The sequence below is a fragment of the Pantherophis guttatus genome, chromosome 4 (genome assembly GCF_059756535.1).
Source record: "Pantherophis guttatus breed Tessera chromosome 4, ASM5975653v1, whole genome shotgun sequence".
In the NCBI taxonomy this organism is placed as follows: Eukaryota; Metazoa; Chordata; class Lepidosauria; order Squamata; family Colubridae; genus Pantherophis; species Pantherophis guttatus.
In genome coordinates this window covers 39,084,286-39,104,523 of record NC_142066.1, presented here as the reverse complement: position 1 = coordinate 39,104,523, position 20,238 = coordinate 39,084,286, and the positions used below count along the sequence as shown (strand labels likewise).

The following is a 20,238-nucleotide window of genomic DNA, read 5'->3' as shown; positions in this document are numbered from 1 at the left end:
TTCATTCTCATATTCCCTTTTTCATACTATCTTTTGTACACACACAAAAATATGCAAATACACACAGATCCATACATGGAAACAAATAATCTTATATGGCTGATGCCATATCTTTTTAGCATTAATTGATAAGTCAAACTCTCCTTTTAAAGCTTTTATTCATTCTCATTTTGAAGATAGTGACACTTTCATAAGAAATAATTGTTTATCCAAGAATCAAATTGGTTGTCCTAGGCATTAGAAAGCTGACACAAAAGCAGCAGCCAAGGATGCTTGGGTTGGATTCTTTATCTTCAGCATTCTTCCACTATGGAAGCTACAAATAAAAAGAAAAGGAAAAAGAAAAAGAAAAGAAAAGAATAGGATGAGTCTGTTATTTCTAGTGCCAAAGATATACAAATAGAATATTTAAACTCAATTATCAAGAATTAATGGGAGAAAATGAATTTTGAGAAAGACATTTTTTTTTAAAATTTGATTTATATGCCGCCCTTCTCCCGAGACTCAGGGCAGCTTACAATGCATTAAGCAATAGCCTTCATACTTTTGTATATTTATACAAAGTCAGCTTATTGCCCTCACAAACTGGGTCCTCATTTAACCTACCTTAGAAAGGATGGAAGGCTCAGTCAACCTTGAGCCTGGTAAGATTCGAACCTGCAGTAATTGCAGGCAGCTGTGTTAATAACAGGGTGCTTTAAACCACTGTACTACCAAGGCTCTATATTATGGAAGAAATATGTTTTAAAGTAAAGAATTTTGAGAATAAAGAAATTAAATTAATTCACCTTGGATTTTTCAAAATAAGAAAGGAATTGTTTGAAGAGACTGAGGAATCATATTATGTTAATCTAAAGAAATGTCATAACTGGATCGAGGTTTATTCACACATTTGTATCATTGGTGTGCAGGGATGGCTTCCTATCCCATTCAAGCATCATCAGCATAAAATCACTAAAACATTGAGATATAAACTCGTTGTTTATATCTCTATATTAACTCACCTAAGATAGTTTACTCAGTTAGATGTCCACTTTGGATCTGTTCAACCAGTTTTTGACCCTGAAAAAAACAGGTATATGTAAAGTGAGACTTTGCTGAACAAAGAAAATTACACAAATCTTCACCCAGTTGAATTGATTGTGTTCTTCCTACAGTCATTATTACGAAGAGAAGGCTGCTTCTGCACCCAAAATCTTCCATGCTTGTATTCATAGGAATATTCTACTTAGATTTGTCAGTTTGTCATTCCACAGGAAGACACAGATATGTGTATACACACACACACACACACACACACACAAACACACACTTCCTCCTCCTGTTCTTCCAGTAGCAACAACCCTGTGTGTGTTGGGCTGAGACAGGACAAGGGTCCAAAGTCACTCAGTCACCTTTCATGCCTAAGGCAGGATTAGAACTCACAATTTCCTGGTTTCTATCTTGGTGGCTTAACCACTAGACCAAATTGGTTTTATACAAGATATTACCAAAACAGATATAGGAAAAGGATAAAATTAGTATGATGTGGACTTTTGGTCTGCAACATTTTGTCGTATGCCCATACAAATCCTTTTATTTGAAGCTGCTGGAAAGTTTTTATAACTGAACTCAAGATATCTGTGTGCCTAGCATAATACACCAGTGACAACACTTTTGTTTCTTTTTGTGCTGCAAATTTGCAGAATTATTTTCTAAGGGAGAAATTACATTTTACTATCAAATTTTAGATGTCTGTGGTATATATTTATAATAGCTGCATTCCATTCAAATGCATACAATTTGTGAACAAGTTAAATTTGCTTTCACAGTGAGATGTGTATCTACTTAGATATGTAAGTTAGTAAGTATAACCTTACTAATTGCAACTGTGATTTATAGTTAAAATATGAAATATGAAAATATGAAAACTGTACAAATTAAAAAAAATAAAACTACATAAAAATCATCACTAAAATGGATGGTATAGAGAGGGGTCTTCCTATCCCATAAATCACAGTGATATATGCTACACTTTCTCACAATATGAATGACACAGAATGCTTAATAATAAGTGGTTGATTGAATTCTAGGAGACTGTATGTAAAATATCAGACCAAACATTCTTCTGCATATTAAAAAAGCAGGAAATTAGGGCTGGAATCCTTATATCTGATCTCATCTCTTTTACATATGCCTATGCCAACTGTAAACTGTAAGAGTAATATCTTATTGCATCAAACTGGTGCTTATTTGATGAAGGGAAATTTAAATTTGGAAGCAGCAATAAGCCACAACACTTTATTAAACTTTCGCTATCCATTCTCCTATTTAAAGTATACCTTTGTGCCAAAGCATTCGTTTTGGTTGTCAACTGCACAGCAATCTGTCTGGAGCTCACGGAAAGAGAGGATTCTAACAGCAAGCTCTCCATCTTGGATATTAGGTTTGGATTTTATCAAGTCGCTAAGCAAACTGCAAGACAAACAATAACTATTAAATCCTCTATTGAAGCTAAGAGCTTCTATAATTTTACTCTTTTTTAGATTCCAAAATTGAGAAATCAGTTCATGCATATATACACATTTTTTAAATATGTACTTTCTTAGTGTAAATTCCCAGTGATGAAACTAGAAATTTTAGAGGATGAAAATAAATGCTACAAGATCAATCATCAAATACATTTTGAGAAGGCAGATGTCCTAAGAAATGGAATTGATATGGAAGGTATCTAAATAAAATCATGCCTATCATACAATAAGATGTACTAGGAACTGTAGATGTATGAAGTATCATGTCATGTTTGCTGTAAAATCTGTAACAATATATTAGATTAAAAGGACTTTGTTTTCTTACCCTTGCTTGCTTTCCTGCACAGTCTCTTCTTTAGGTGAGCACAAATTCTCAGGGGCATCCAGTGCTTTAGGTTTGAATGGAGGAGGGACATAGGATGGATCTGGTCCTAAGTTACTGATACATTCCCAACGGCTGATAAAGGAGGAATCACAGCAATCGCCAAATTGTTTGTTTGTGAAATGTTCTTTATGATATTTACATACAGATCCTATCACTTTATCTGTCTGAGAGGAGAGAGATAGAGGGGAAAAAATTCAATTAACTTCTTCAGTTACATGATATGACTACTATATGCTATGCACATAATATTTCAAGGTTTAGCCTTTAGTCGATGCTAACAGGGTTGCATGAAAGGTAGGTCAAAAGCAAGTCTGGATAAATTAATAGCTTTTTTTCTCAGAATGTCTAACTGCCTGTCTCTCTATCTGTCTCCATGTATCCCAACATAGTCACAAGAATCAAATTACTACTACTGAGTTGGCTTAGTAAACTGCTTTACAGAAAGATTTTATCTGTTGGGTTATTTTTTTTCTTCTGCTAAGAAGATTTTTAAAATCTTCTTAGCAGAAGATTTTAATGTTTCCAATTTATAAACTTACAGTATAACTTTTATGAAATATTAAAAAGATGAAATCAGAATTTTGACAATGAAAACTACCATATTTTTTGGAATATAAGTCGCACCAGAGTATAAGACGCACCTTAGTTTTTGGGGAGAAAAATAAGCAAAAAACTGATTGGTGGGTAGATCGGCCTCCCAGAATTTTAGCAACAGGTTCATTGGTTGTGAGCTCTGTGCCTTGCTTTTTTTTCTGCCTTTGAAACTTCTGAAACTCTGTTTCAGAAAAAAACTTTTTTTCCTGCCTCTGAAAGCCTCTGAAACAGAGCTTCAGAAAAAAACCCTCTGAAGCTCTGTTTGGTGGCTTTGTTTCTGATACTTTTTTCAGTCTCTTAAACTTTGAGAAGCTCGGCAGGACTACATTCGGAGCATAAAACACACTCAGATTTTCACTTTTTTGGGGGTAATAGGTGCGGTTATACTCTGAAAAATATGGTAATATTTCTCTACTGAGAATAAACACTTTCAAATAATGACATAAAAATATTTTTATTACATATGGATTAGATTACTGTCATACACATCTAAGAAGATATGTAACTAATCCTTTAGTAGTTTTTATTTGATTAAATGTTTTTTCCTACTCTTCAGATCAGTTTTATAACATTATAGCTTTTAATAGAAATTTGTTGCTTGCTGAGATGTTTGTGGAAAACTCTGTGCCCAAGTTCACTCAAAGATAGAGTGTGGAAGATATTGGCCCAGGAGAAGCACTTAGGTTTAGAAGCCCACATGGCCCTTCCTTCTACTGAGACCATCTACAAACATTTTATAGTGATGTGTCGCTTACGGAGGAAATGGAATAGAAGCAAAGGAGCAGAATATATGGATGAAACAGTACTCACATTTTCTAAAGCACATGAGACTTGGTGATCACCATCTAAATTACAGCATTTCTGAGCAATCTTTGCCACTTTTCCACTGAACTCAATCAGATTAGAAGTTGGAGCCTGTGGTATAATTTTGCTATACTTGATCAAATATCTGGAAGAAAAGGCCAATTAGAAAAGTTGTATGCTGTTGAATAAGGCAAGTTTGTAAAAGCATTAAAGGATGCTAGGGGGAAAAAAAAAAGAATTGCTGAGGATTGATTTATAGGGTTTTAGTAAAATCCATACACTCTTCCCTTTTCTACAAAATCTAAAGATCCTGACTATACAAACACAACTCAGCCATTGTCTTCTCTTTGGGACATCAGAAAAGCACCTGAGTAAATATTAACTTTTATGTTGATTTGAATGGTTTATACATGTGGCCACAAGCTTTATGATGTTTTATTACACTCCTTTGGTGCATTTTAAAATCTCCTTATACTAGAAAACATTATTATTTTAGTATTTTAATATTATAAAAACTAGATTCATAGTTACAACTGAATTCTCTAATCTATTCATGGGTATCAAAACATTTAGAAATTAATTTCCTGAATAGTCATTTGAAAAAAAGACTGAAAATCACTACAGGTGCAGGAGAACGTCAAGACATTTGATAGAATATTTTTTTTCATCCCTCTGAATATAGACAATTTTGCATCAACAAATGGTTCTGCTTATCGAAAATTTACAAATTTATCATTCAAAGAAAAACTTACTCATTTTGAAAGAAGTACGCTCCTATTTCTTTATAATTATTACAATTATTCTTCACAACTTCAGTAATCTTGGTAATATATAATTTAAGTTGTTCTTCCTGAAAAATAATACACTTTTTTTTAATATATATATAACAATGAGCACACGTAGGAAGAATCAATATAAATAATGCTGGAAGAAAGTTGGAGAAATATATAAATAATTCTTATTCTGGAGGAGAAAAGGAATATTAAAGATAGTTGAAAATGGGATTGGCAACTTTGGTTTTTCCCCATGTTATGGCAAATGTGAATGGCAAAGATCATGGCTTGTTAAAAACATTTTTGCTGTAATCATTAAATATGTAAATGTGAGTATAAAGGAAGGTACAAACAAACAGTATCTTCTAATCTGGCTAATGCCATATATTCCTTTTATATATAGAATTTTTCTTTCCACAGTGTTTTCTTTCCACATTTGTTTTCCTGCCACCTCTATTCAAAATTCAGAAATCTTTAGAAACATTCATTGGTAATTATAATTTTAGAATAAATCTGTACTCAGTGATTCATTTTTTAAAAATATCATACGGATATCTTTATGCTTCATTCCATTCTGAAGAAAGGTCCCAAGTCATTTATAGTAAATAAAAGTATTTAAAAAATCCCTTTGTATAGAGTGCTGCCATAGAAAATGCCATGTGACATGTTCCTATCATCTGAACCTATTTGGTAGATTAGACACATTATAAACTGACATGAAAATTTAACCAGGTCATTTTAAATAGATCTAAAATTTGGCCTGCAAATGAAACCAGTGCAGGCATTATACATAAGACCTGTGTGATATAGCAAGAAAAGCAAATACCAGAAAACTATTTGGCTATTATACTTTACAACAGTTATGATTTCCAAATATTTTTCAAGAGCTGCTCCACTCAGTATACATTGTAATAATCTAAAACCTGACTTCTGGTGTAATCAATGTTCCATCTTTCCAAGCAAAATAAAACATAGCAAAACAAAAGAAGCAAGCAAGCAAGCAAACAAACACACAAATAATTAAAAAACAACCTCATTGGCTGAGGCTGAAATTTTCCATTATAGACATGACATTTAATAAAGATCACATCTCAATTCATAATTTCTCTTTCAGCTTCTGAATAATTATTACTAGTGGCACAATGGGGCTGGGTTGGGTTGGGTGGGGTTGGGCAGGAAATGAACAGGAAGTGCCCTGGATAGAGGCAAAAGAACTCACCCCTGCATGCAAACACGGTACTTTGTCTTCTAATGTGCAGCATTTTTCCAACAATACTTTATATTTATGCAAAATTTCCAGATCAATCAATTTAGAAAGTTCAGGGTGGTTTCTTGTTAATGTAAAGAGGAAGCTAAAACAGGTGGAAAATGGAATCAGAAAACATTGCTAGCTACACAAAGGAGAATTTGTTTCTTCTGGTATCAGTTGTAATTACCCAAACACATATTTTTTTTTCAATATTAATTGTGACTCCATGCTTCTCCCTTTCAGGTTTAGTTTGCTAGATTGTTTTGCTATTTAACTACTAATTCAGCTTCTTTTCTTTTTGCCTCTTATTTCTGTCTTACATTAGAGAGATTCATTAACTTTTTAATTCCAATGTGTTATGTCTAGATCATCCTACTTTTGTGCCCTCCATCTGCCTGAACATTTTACTACTTGAAGCAAAGAATAATAAAATTTTCTCCATTCAATCTAAAAAACTCAACCAGACTGGCAACTGAATCTTATTTCAGTGCAGGCAATGCAATTAAATCCTTCCAGACAAGGTAGTTAGGAGCTGAGATAAAGTTATGAGATACAAATAATTTTCTTTTTTGAGAAGAAACTCCTCAACCCCATGACTCAATACTGGACCGTGGCCTGTTTGAATCTGAGCTGCAAAAGCAGCAGACAAATGTGGGCACAGCCCCACTTGCATGAGCAGTGTGTGCATACATGAAGATCCATTTGTGCGAATGGTGGAACCATCCCCTCTTCTGCTCACCCTACCAGTCCTCAAAGTCGGAAAGGTTGGGGACCGCTGCTTTAAGGTTTTGAAGTAATACTTAGGGGGAAACTGCCAGTAGTCTTCTCCAATACCCATTAACTTATTACATCTCAACTTGGAATCAGATCTGTTGCATACATTCAGAGCAGAAGACTGTATAATCTTGAATTATTTTGTTCAATCTAGCCCTGCCTGTTTAGTGTGAAATAGTGTGAAAATATCTAAGCCATACCTTTCCTTGTGTGCATCTCCTTGTTCAGCATAAGCTTTACATGCTTCTGTCTCCTGTAAGATTTCTCCAGATGGTGGGGGCAGATCCGGAGATCTTGCATCATTTTCCAAGGTAGAAATGCAGTTTGGCCTTTCCACCAGAGGTTTTTCACAGCAAGGACCAATGTTAGAAGATATAGCATCTTTGTGCTCACAGACATAGTTTGACAGGTCTGCCTGTAAGAAGAAAGAAAAATTGATCCTTTGAAAAAGGCAAGTTATAGTTGGAGGAACTATAGACTATCACAAAATCCTTTCAAAGCTTCTTTCCAAATAAAATTAATAATGGCGAACAAATAAATCTTTAAAAGTTTTTGCTGAAGTCACTAAATCTGTGGAACCACACAATACATTAGATACAATCTATTTCAAATATCTAGAGAATGTGACATAATTCTTAAAACAACCTTTTTCTACACAATGTGCAATGTTTATTTATTTTTATTTGCAAGTGTTTAATCTTTTAGAGAATAACTAGCCTTTCTCTTCTTTCATTCTAGGAAACTAAAGAAAAGAGAAAGGTATTGTGCTGATGTTACTAGAAAAAATGACTAGGTAAAAACATCTAGAGAGATGCAAAAAGGATTTGAGTTCATTCCTGAAACATTTACATACAAAGGGTCATCTAATTTACCAGATCTTTTCTGTGTTTTTAAGAAGTTAGTGTTAATATGTTTCATATTTGTTTATTTGTGTCTTTGGTAATTACATAGCTGTCCATTATCTATGGTTGGTCAAAGTTTTCTTTTAAAGCAAATAGAACCTCACAAAACTAAATAAATTCTGCTCATTTTATGTCATCACTCAACCCTCTACAGTTGTATAAAGTGGCCTCACACCTATCTCCTACTTCTCTTCTTGTTCCTTCTTTTTATTGATTGATTGATTGATTGGCTGTCTGATAAAGAGTTATATTGTGAAGGTTTGGGATTGAGAACAGTTGACTTGCCCAAGATCAGCTAGCCAACTTCAGTTCCTAAAGAGGACCAGAACCTGGATCTGCATGTTATATATTATCTATTTACATTATTAATCTTCAGTTGTGTTTGTATATATGTGTGTTGAACTCCATTATCACGAATTTAGGAAATTTAATTTGAAAAATCACCCGAGTTATCAAAAGATGGTACTAGAAAAAAAGACCAAATTTAAAAAAAATCCTTGGGGTTGAGACAGATCATTTGAGAAGCTACTTCTTGACTTTCTACAGTACATTGAGTAAAAGTTCATTGAGCAAATGTCTTATCCACTCAAAAGCATGGTTAAGTGCTTTGAAAGCCTAGTAAAAAAGAAAACATCTTAAGAAAGTCAATCAGGTAAACAAAAACAGCATCTTTCTAGGATTTTTCATATCTATATATCTTAGGTTTGAAGCAGTAGACATGAGTATATCTTACTCGGTCAAGTAAAGCTTCCAGGGAATCCCCCTTACAGATTTCTTCATAGATGTGCACAACATGTTTAGCAATATGGGATATCGTTTCCTGATTAGCATTTATGAACTTCTCATGTGTCTCAATAAATTTCCTAGAAAGAAAAGCAAAGAAAAACATTAGGATTATTTCAAAGCAGTTTCTAAATAATTTCTACCATGTATTTCCACAAACAATTGCAATATCATATAATCATGTAATCTTCCATTTTAAAATCTGATCATCTCCATAATTGCACAAGGTACTATTTTTAATTTATTTTGCAATCATATTTGGGCCTTTCAATTTCTTTTCTTGCACAATCACACTGGTATAGATAGATACAACAATTTTTCTTTCAATGAAAAATTATTGCTTCAGCAGTAGCTCCCTAAGCATCAAGGAATTTAGTTTCCAGAGCAGGAATTTTGTTGGAATTCTTCCCAAGGGAACTTTTCCAAAATAAGAAAAAGAGTATTGTCTTGAATGGTGAGCAGAATCTTGTAACTATAAATAATAGAATCCTCCCCTCTGCCAATAGAAAAGTAAGCTAAAAAGAGCTCTAAGAAAAATGTGAAATAAATTCTCAAAGATCATGAACATATTTTTTTAAACAAAAACTAAAATTTATGGAGCATATTTTGGCATAGCATCAGTTTTTAACAGCAATAGGAATCTTTCTTGAAATTTACAGTCCCAAGAATATTTCACATATTCACAAATCAGTCACTTTCAAGATGACTAATCTTCTTGGTAGAATAATTTAAAAAACACAAGAGCTAGAGGTTGCCAATAGTGTGTCACAGCCAGTAGTAGTACCATTTGTCCTTTGCTGATGTCAAAAAAACTATATAGTTCAAGCTGTTTAGTATTTGTTTGGGAGATGACCATGAGGTACAAAGATTGTAAGCAGTAGTTTTCACCTAGTCCAGTTGGCTATTGAAAAATACTGAAAAATTGAAGAATATCCATCATTAGATCAGATGTATTTTTTTAAAAAAATTGATTTATATGCCGCCCTTCTCCGGAGACTCAGGGCGGCTTACAATGCATTAAGCAATAGCCTTCATACTTTTGTATATTTATACAAAGTCAGCTTATTGCCCCCACAAACTGGGTCCTCATTTCACCTACCTTAGAAAGGATGGAAGGCTGAGTCAACCTTGAGCCTTGGAGAGATTCGAACCAGCAGTAAATTGCAAGCAGCTGTGTTAATAACAGGGTGCTCAGACCACTGTACTATCAAGGCTCTTGTATTTAAAATGGATTGACTCAAAAATTAACAGAATAATAATTAAATCTTTTAAAGTTCTAAAAGTAAGCTGCATCCAGATCTAGTATCCACTCTAAACTATTTAGGAAAACAACCTTTTTCCTAAATGATTACTTCCATCAATAGCCTTCTGCAGTAGAAAATTATGTATGGATTCCTTAAGATTATGTTTGTGTTTGTGTCTGTATACAGTTTGTGTGTGTGTGTGTGGTGTGTGTATGTGTAAATTTTCCTGAAAGTGTCTTTCCTTCCTCCCTCCCTCCCTCATTATTAATTTAGGTTCCTTATTTGGGATCTTTTGTTTATTTCAAAAAGTAAAGAAATATAACGGTATGTGAAAATGATTTTGGGAGACAGCAGCCTAGACAACCATCTCAGCCCACAGAAAGAAAAGGGGTGTGTGAAACATCTCAGAAGGAGTCATCTGCAGTTTCCTTGAAAGTAAAAATAAAGGAGTGGATAGTCATGTCAGACTTTTAAGATTCTGTTATTCAAAAATAGAATTTGTAAATTGCAAGTTTGTGCTTCTTTCTGCACTACCTAAAAGGTTATATAGCAAAGTAATATCCTATTAAACATATATAAGTCTTTCTCAAATGGTCAAAACACCAGCATTGCCCCCAGACCATATTATTCATACTATTTTGACATAGCTTGAGAATGAAAATGATCACTGAAACTTTCTCTTATCTGTTAAATGACTTCATTGTTTCTATCCTATTTTACTTTTAAGATATTCCATATTGTCTGCTTATTTTCAGTTTTCAGTACCACAGTCTCCTCTGAATATCTTGGTTGCCAGCTCTTCCAGGTAAACCAGACAGGGAACATGACTAGATAAACTAATTCTCCTTTATTATAAGGCTGCATACAGAAGTGTGAAGGTACAAACTTTTTGCCACTGCTTTTAACCATCTGATCAATTAGGGTGAGTCATTCCTAAACTTCTTCCTGTGACTGTTAAGCTGTTCGGAATTCCTACTTCTCTCATCTGATTATTTCCTAGGCAGCAGTTCTTTCCCTTGTCCCACAAGGTCATCCACACACTCTATTACATTGTTTAATTTGTTTCGTATAGAGATCATAATTTAGTCATATTTGATGCACATTCCTAGGAGTTCATTTCCTACAACATCCCAAATAAACCAGACTTACAATGCATGAAAATCATCTTTTCCATAATGCTTCAGATTAAAACAATTATATTCCTGTTCCTCAATTATTTCCCTGAATGTCTTTTTGGCTTCTGTTGCCTGTTATAAACCAAAAAAAGAAAAGAAGAAGAAAACATTTTTACTCAGTCTAAGAAGAAAGAGATAAGAAAAGAGTGATAACAAATAGAAATATAATGATTATGGCAAAAGAATATAAATGTAACAACTACAGCAACATTTGAACACCATCAACTTTGACAAAATCACCCCCAGCCAATTGCAAAAGACAGCCTTACTCAGAACAGATAACATCTTGCAAGGATACCCCTAACACTATAAAACTTTCACATCTATGTACCCCAGATCCTTGAGGAAAAACTCAACAGGTGGCTAAAAATGCCAAATCCAATCTGAACCTCTGGCTGGCTGTGCAACAAATCAAAACTTCAAATTACTAATTGGTGTGATAGCTGATGCAGTCCAACAGCATCTAGTGTAAAAAAAAATGCTCTTTACCAATAAATTTACCAATGAATAAGAATATTGAAATGAGGGGTCATTGGAGCTCTGAGCTTGGTTGTTTTCTTGCAGACATTTCATTATCCAAACTAGGTAACATTGCTAGCACTGATTATATTACCTAGTTTGGGTAATGAAAGAACAACTGCAAGAAAACAGCCAAGCTTAGGACCATCAATAACTCCTCAAGGTCTTTGCATCTGAGCAGAAAGGAAACTGGCCAAACAATAGAGGAGCAAAAGAGCAACTCCTAATTGACAAGATGATTCTGGAAAACTGCAAGAGAAAGAAGACCAACTTGAATGTAGCATGGATCCCTGCCACTAATTTGATAATCAAGTGCCTAGCAATAATGATTAGGATAAGTTAATATCAAGGGAGGAATCACACTTTCACTACTATTTTTGTAATTGCACTGATTTCTCTGTCAACAATACTGAATAACTCAGGTGATGGTTATCAAACATCCAAAACATCTGCAAGGTTATCCCACCTCCTTTTCATGGATGATTTGTAGTTGTATGTAAAAACGTCATCTGAAATAGAATTGCTCCTGAACACTGTCTGTATATACAGCCAATATATTACAGTGGAGTTTGGACTGGACCAAACTCTCACCATCAGATGTGATAAAATAATGAAAACTGAAATGAAGATGCCCTATAGAAATAACATCAAGGGTCCATGATCAAATGAATGGATGAAGATGATCATTACAAACACCTGGCATTCTTCAAGCTGACAACATCAAGCATATTGAACCCAAGAAAAAGGTTAGAAGTGGATACATCAAGAGAGCAAAGAAGTTCTTAAAGTGCAAATTCAGTGGAGGAAATAAAAGTAGTCCTTGACTTACAACTGTTCATTAAGTGATATGCTGTTGAAGTTACAACAGCACATAAAAAATTGACACATGACTATTTTTCATACTTATGACCATTGCAACACGTGATCAAAATTCAGCTGCTTGGCAACTGACTCATATTTGTAATGGTTGTAGTGTCCCGGGATCATGTGATCACAGTTCACAACCTTCTGACAAGCAAAATCAATGAAAAAGTCAGATTCACTTAACAACAGTATTACTAACTTAATAACTGCAGTGATTCACTTAACAACTGTGTCAAGAAAGTTCATAAAATGGGAGAAAGCTTACTTAACTGTTTCAGCTAGCAACAGAAATTTTGGGCTCAGTTGTGGTCATAAGTTAAAGTCCATGACTACACAGCTGAAATAATGGTCTGGACTCAAGCAGGACAAGAAGTCCTGGATAGAAAGACTAGAAAAATAATGACATTGAATCATGCTTTTCATTCTTGCTGTGATGTTGACCAATTCTACTTACCAAAAAATATAGGTGATATAGGTTGTAAGTATATCAGATGGTTGAACAATAAAGTATATCAGATGGTTGAACAATAAAATAGATAATTAAAAGACTATCTGAAGGCAGTGAATAAGAAACACTGAAGTTACTATACCAGGAAGGGTTACTGAATACTGGAAAGACTGAACTGGCTCATGGGGGGAAAAAACCAAATGAAGAATAGAAATGAGACATAGCAAAACAAAATATTACATATTCAGTACATTACAAGAATAATAGGCAAAGCATATACTTTAGAGTATATGTAGCTAGGTGCAGAAAAATTGAAGAGATGGAGGAATTCATTGTGGCTGCATAAAACCAAGAATTTAGGACAAACACATGTATTTGTACACAAGTCAGAATTGAAAAGACAGATAATAAATGCCATCTCTACAAAGAAGTTGAAGAAAAAGTGGACCACCTAATTAGCTGTTGCAATAAGATTACACAGACTGATTACAAGCAATGGTGTGACAAAGTAGAACAATGCTGCACTGGAAGATCTGCAAGAAATATCATTTGCCTCAAGCAAGAACTGGCGGGGCTATAAAATAGATGAAATAATGGAACATGGAGAAACTAAATTGGTCTGGGAATTTAAAATTAGATAGGCACCTGTTTTAACAATCAGATCAGTTTTAACAATCATTGATAAGAAAGACAAATATGTCACAATAGTGCAGATGGCAGTACCTGGAGGCAACAGGATAAAAAAAAAAGAAAGAAAGAACTGGAGAAAATCATGAAAAAAAGACTTGCAAATAAAAGTGGAATGACTGTGGGGAAAATGTAGATTATAGTGTCAATACTAATAGATGCTACAACTTATTTCTACAAAATTTCAAGATGCAAAGTGAAATACCTTTTCATGGAAACAGGTATCTTTATCAGTTTCTGAACAGCAAGTTTCCATGATTTTCTCATAGTTTTTAGTTGCTTCGAGGACTACAACAACTAGTGCTTTAGGATATCTTCTGGCGACTTCAAAAATATATCTATGAAAAACAAAACATGTGTGTATGTGTATGTGTGTGTATTTGAGATAGAGGGAGAGAGGGAGGGGAGGAGAGAGAGAGGGTGGGAGGGTGGAAGGGGAGAGAGAGAGAGATTTTTTTTTATTCTCAAAGAACTCTTTCATTTCTTACTTTGAAATTATTTTCAAAGGAAAGGGAAATGTTTAGGGAGAATTACAGGAAAGGACAAAAACATTAAATCCCCAGAAAAGTGACCAAAAATATACACAGCCTGCTTAAAATCCATTGGTTTTAATACAATGCAATTTATTTTAATAAAATAGATCTAACCCATCATTTTGTCTAGTAATAAATTTGAGTGTAGAATAATGTAGATCAACGATTTTTTAAAAAAAATATTCTCAAATTTTCCTCTTCATAAATTTATTACTCAAATTTTACCAGCATGTATTTTAGATGTATTTTTCACTGGATTTTGATCAGAGAAAATTGATCAAACACTACCATACACTTATGCAACTCATATCTAAAATCTGTATCAGTTGCCTTTTAAAATCTTATAAAAGAGTATTTATGTTACATATAAAAATAAGGCAGATGAGAATTTTTTTAAAGTTAGCCAAACCACAGTTCTCTAATAGCCTGATTAGGATGAATATCAGAGTTGATATCCAATAGTGGTGATGGGTAGAATAGTAGTCTTATGCAACAACAAGATCTGGAATAATAAGGTTGTCAGCTTTGGACCATATGACTAAGGTTATGTCTGAGACCACTGAGGAATTATGCTTGTATTGCAGCAAAAAATGCTGTTATTATTGAGAAGTTGCATGGTTGAAGCTCCTCGTTTTAGCTTATATGCATGTCTGCATATATGTTCTTGTTTTCACTTTAACGTTGTGTTTCACAACTGAATCATAACATTAACATAGGCATGACTATCTAACATCATTCCTTACTTAGCATGATTTACATTTCCAAAATTATCTAACTGTCCTACACTGCATCAACAGATGTGTGCTATTGGAATGTTATAGAATGAGACTGGAAGAAGTGAAGGATAGTTGAATGAAATCATAAGCAGGAATACCCTGTTAAAAACAGTCAATGTAGATCATGTATTGTTTGCATTTGATAAATGAAATTAAGAAGCAGTATGTGCAATTTTATATTAGTATCATTCATTGCAATTGACTTACTGGGTGATAACAGCATTTTCGTCATTTTGATATGCTTGGCAAGTTTGTTCTGCACTTGGATGAACAAAGGAAGAAACACTTCCTATAGATGCAGATTTATGGGACAAAACACATTCATTTCTTTCTGGATCATTCTTAGCACAACAGTCATGAATTCCATATTTATTGGAAAACTCTTCATCATGGCAGAGTATATTCAGGAAAACTGTACCCTAGGGAATAAAAAAATATGGCTGTTAAATAAGCAATTCTTAGTATGTATGTATGTATGTATGTATGTATGTATGTATGTGTGTGTGTGTGTGTGTGTATATATGTATATGTATATGTATATGTATATATATAAAATATAATACTATCCATGCCAAGGATTTGGAGAAAAATGAGACATTAGATCCATATTCTATTAATCTTTCCATAACTCAATGACATTAGGATCCAGATCCATATACAGTATAGGAGATCAGTTATTTTCTACTTGTATACTCCCCCTCCCCCGGCAAAACAAACAAGCAAACCTGCATCAAGAGAAATGAAAAATGAAAAAAAAAATGCTAAGTTTCTGCCCAACTTTCATTGTTCCACAGAGCTAATCAGATAATATATTTCAATGTGTGAAAACTGTGTGTGTGTGTGTGTGTGTATGTGTGTGTGTGTGTACACAAATTTCCAGAAATAAGGACTAACACTCTGAATTGCCAGCAGTGATCACACTAGCTGGGGCATTCTAAAAGCTGAAATCTTTGGATCTCAAGGTTTCCAAGTTGGGAAACACTTTGTTGAAGGCTACAACTTACTTATTCAGAAGTAAGATACTCTGAGTCTTTGTTAAATAAATGTGCATAAGCTTTCTAGTAAAAGGGGTCATCTTAATGGATTTCAGAAATGATAATTTGGTTCAAAAATTGTGCTAGGTTTGATTTTTAGATTAGTGTATGATCCTGCCAGCTGTAACTTGTCTAATAACCCAAGTTAATAAAATGTAGCTTAGAACATTGTTAAGCTATTTGGGAAGGTATCATTAGCATGGCAAGCCAGATATTGCAGTCTGGTTGGAAGCTTGAATGACAAATGCTAAGTATTTTGATTTGGAGGGAAAATGGTTTCTTAGGAATGGAACTAATACACTTATTTTACCCTTAGACATATGCCAAATAGCTCTAGCTGATCAGAACTGAAAATACTGATGATGGGCTCCACTTCAAGCCCAAAAGTTTGGAAGAATAAACTTTTGAGTCTGATGACTAATTTAGGATTTTGTAAGTACTTAGTTAATCTATATATCTACATGTACTCCAATTTAGCTTCCAAACACTTACCAAATGCTTTTTACATTCTGGATCTGAATATTCATTAGCAACACATTTCAGGTGAAGTGCTGTAACATGGGTTGACAATTCTTTCACCTCATCAAGTGTGGCATTTGGTACACTTTGAATGAATAAAATTAAGGTACTAGGAAAAAAAGCACAAGTGATTAAGAAAACTGTTTGTGAATAGCAACATATTCTACAGTGAAGTCTTTGGTGCTCTCTGAACTTGGTTGTTTGGTTTCCTAATTAGATAACACCATCAGAGCACCAAGGACTCCATAATTCAGCCTGAGCTATGAATATTCTCTTTTACTGGGGACATATTCTACAAGCAAGTGGAAAATGTATAAAAGCTCTGGGAAGTGCCTGGATTCTAAGTTCATCTTGTTTTGACCTTGAGAATTTCATGCTCAGGATTCTCCAGCATTAGGAAAGAAATGACTAGAGCAAGAGAGACATTCTCCCTTTTGAAGACGAAAACAAGAATCTAATAAATCCTGTGATATAAGATTTATACTAGGTCTGCCTTCTCAGTCTGTTAAAATTAGACCTATCAACAAATGCTGAATCATGAAGATTTTTATTTCTTTTTATGGGAAGAAGAATAGCATTTTATTGTGTTTATACTATTTTTATACTATTTTATACTATTTCCAATCTCTGTGCATCTTTTATTATTTAGATATGTAATTTATAGCACTATTTTCTGGAATACTTACATGGCAAGAAAATAATCACCTGAGACTTCAGCGGCAAGAGAGATAGTCCCATGGTCGTGTTCTATAAAGAGGGTAGTGAACACATTTTACTCACTATTAAAAAAGTCACTATTACTAAATTATTGCAAATATTGCAAAGACCCTGTAATATTCAGAATATACTCTAATCATTTTGCAAATCTGGCCAACAATATAAATAAAATAATTACAAAGACTGTGGTTTAAATTTCATTTGCCTTATAATGAAACAAAAGAGAATAATACATGTAATGCAATTCCCAGGAATCATTTGAAGACATTTTAAGCGGTCTTCTTGGCAATAAAACAAATTGGTTTTACCATTTCTTGTCCCAAGTTGTTTAGATGCCTTCTGTCTGATATTTCTTAGTAGCCCACTATATTCCTACTAATTTGATATGACTCTGCTTAGCATTTTGAAATATTCTGAGGTTTATTAAAAATCTACTGAACAAGAAATATCTTAGTAATATCCAGTAAATATTTTTGTATTATACTTTATTGCAAGAGATGTCCGGATCTGGAATAGAGAATTCTATGATTTAAGGCATGAAAAATATTTAGATATTCAAGATTAGTAGGCACATAAACATCATTTTGGAATTACTGTGGGAAATTTTTTGCCCTCTAAATATTGCTAACCATAAGCATCAAATGCTATATTTTATAGATAATAACAAAACAAACATGATTCATTAGGAAATTCTTGGATAAAAATTCAATTGAAAATATATAAGATTTATATAGTTTGAATAGAAACTAGGTGATAGTCTGGAAACTCAACTGAAGGAACACACAGTTCCCATGAGCCATTCCTCTGTGTTTCCAAAGAAGCAGTATGAACTCAATACAAATCTGAGCAATCAATTAAATACATGAAAACCGATTTTTTAAAAAAGAGAATGAGAAACAGAAAACATCATACCAGCATGCCGATACGTTCTGGGTAAGTTTTTCAATTCAGCCAAGCTTACCAAGCATACCAAAAAAATGGATATTACCCACTTCATGTTTCCAAATTGTTTTGGGGCTAGAGTGGACAAGGTAGGAAGAACACATGGACAGGTGGAACTTTTATAGTATATCGCCCTGGCTGGATCTCAGGGTAATCACCACCCACCTTATCCTGTACCCATGGGAAGGTCAAAAGAAAAACACTTGTTAATAATTACAGTAATAAAATATTTGCCCATTTTGTTTGCTAAAGACAAGTATTGCCTCAAGAAATGTCTGCATTTTTTTCAGAACATGAATAAATAGACTTTTGGCTTATCACACTTCAAAAAAGTAAAGTAAACTGTTTTCTCTCTTGCCCTATAACCTTAGACCTTTGGAAATTTTGTCCAAAGGTGAATCAAATTGATGTGGATGGAGTAGCAGTTTTTCCTCAGGTTCAGAGCAAAGGTCCATGATGTTAATTTTCAAGACTACACATCTGAGCAAATATTTGATTTTTGCAACTGAGTCTGAAAATCTGGGCTAGAATCTGCAATAATAACTAGTAGAATAGCAATCACTATTAGTCCATGCACATCACCATATGAAGTGTGTCTGTGTCTAAGTATGTGTGATCTCTTCATTAAGGTTTAAGGACTATTAACCATCAAGCTGATCCAGTACTGGGTGATAGAGAAATTTTAATGACTTTTTTCAGTCTAGGGCTAAGAGAAAGCAACAGATCCAGAGTCATCCATCTGGCTTACCATGCATAAAAGAGAAATAGAACTTGCATCTCTCTCTGTTCCTAGTCTAGAACTCTTTCTATATGTGTATATATTATTGTTATTATTATCATCATCATCATCCCCAATCAATCATTTAAGGCTGATAGAGCAATGATTTTCAAGTTCTTAATTTATGAAGGAAATACATGTAATTATATAGGAAAAATCCCTTGGAGTGAGAGAGAATGGCTGGCCCAAAGTTACCCAACTGGTATCCATTTTCCTGATGGAGGACTATATATTGCATTTCTCCACTCCTAGTCCAGCACCTTAAGCAATACACTATACTGGCTGCCATTCTCTCCCCCCTCTCTCTCCCTCTCCCTCTCTATCATCTCTATCATCTCTTTCTACCTCTCTCTATCTCTCATCATATTGTTTTAATCATCTATATCTATATCCATTATCTATCTATCTATCTATCTATCTATCTATCTATCTATCTATCATCTATCTATCTATCTATCTATCTATCTGTCATCTGTCTATCTAGCTGTCCGTCTGTCTATCTATCATCTATCATCTATCTGATTTCTTACTGATAATGATTCTTCTTACTTTCTTCAAGATGGAATTTTTAGTTTTGGCTCCATCACTGAAATTGCTATTGCTCTATCAATGATTTCTTAGACATCTATTTTGAGCTTCATTTTAAATCAAATGAATGCTGATATAAAATAGCATAGGATTTTGCTTGAGTGAGAATTGGGAGGTTGTCCTGTTGGTTCCCAGGCCAACTGGCAGAGCCAGGTCCTCAAGCCTTTGCAAAAGGATAGGAAGATAGGAGCAAACCTCCCCTCCCAGAAGTCAGGATGTTCCAGAAGGCTGGCACTACAACAGATAAGGCTCTTGTCCTAGATCCCATCAGTCAGAATTCCTTGACTGACAGGTCCTCAGCAGACTTCATCTGCTGGTATAAGTAGGGTGGGCTTAATGGGATGGAATGGTTCATCAAGTATTCTGGATCATATCTTTTGTCCCTTAATCTCCCAAAATGCAAACAACAAACAGACTTGAAGATTTTGCCCATTTTATTCTAGGAACTCCAGCACTGGAAAGGAGTTTTTCACAGGCCACATGCTTGTACAAACTATGGGCTTCACTTTTTGAAGCATTATCTAGAAGAGAACTGATAAATTATTATAGTATACAAGGATCAAACTAAATAAGTGTTGAAGAAAATACAGTTTCAATTGAGAAAAATAACTTTGAAACTCCTTATAGTTCATTAAAATTT

At 34.0% G+C, this 20,238-nt stretch overlaps 1 protein-coding gene across 1 annotated transcript; it reads right to left on the bottom strand.

The window, feature by feature from the left end:
* Positions 1-141: 141 nt before the first annotated feature.
* LOC117669029 (albumin-like) lies at positions 142-18,326 on the bottom strand. The gene is made up of 15 exons (XM_034423118.3): positions 18,203-18,326; positions 17,260-17,320; positions 16,547-16,682; positions 15,228-15,439; positions 13,917-14,049; positions 11,168-11,265; positions 8,725-8,854; positions 7,290-7,504; positions 6,286-6,418; positions 5,046-5,143; positions 4,300-4,438; positions 2,836-3,059; positions 2,322-2,454; positions 1,005-1,062; positions 142-316 (listed from the first exon to the last, which is right to left on the bottom strand). Exons 1-14 carry the CDS (start codon positions 18,285-18,287, stop codon positions 1,015-1,017), a joined length of 1,845 nt encoding a protein of 614 aa, XP_034279009.1. The 5' UTR covers positions 18,288-18,326; the 3' UTR covers positions 142-316; positions 1,005-1,014.
* Positions 18,327-20,238: the final 1,912 nt, after the last annotated feature.

Coding starts and splice junctions, on each gene's coding strand:
- LOC117669029 (XM_034423118.3), bottom strand. CDS start 18,287: ATGAAGTGGGTAATATCCATTTTTTTGGTATGCTTGGTAAGCTTGGCT. Junction 14,050..15,227: donor GAAAATGCTGTTATCACCCA/GTAAGTCAATTG, acceptor TGTTTTTCATAG/ATATATTTTTGAAGTCGCCA. Junction 4,439..5,045: donor GCGTACTTCTTTCAAAATGA/GTAAGTTTTTCT, acceptor CTTTTCTTCCAG/ATATTTGATCAAGTATAGCA.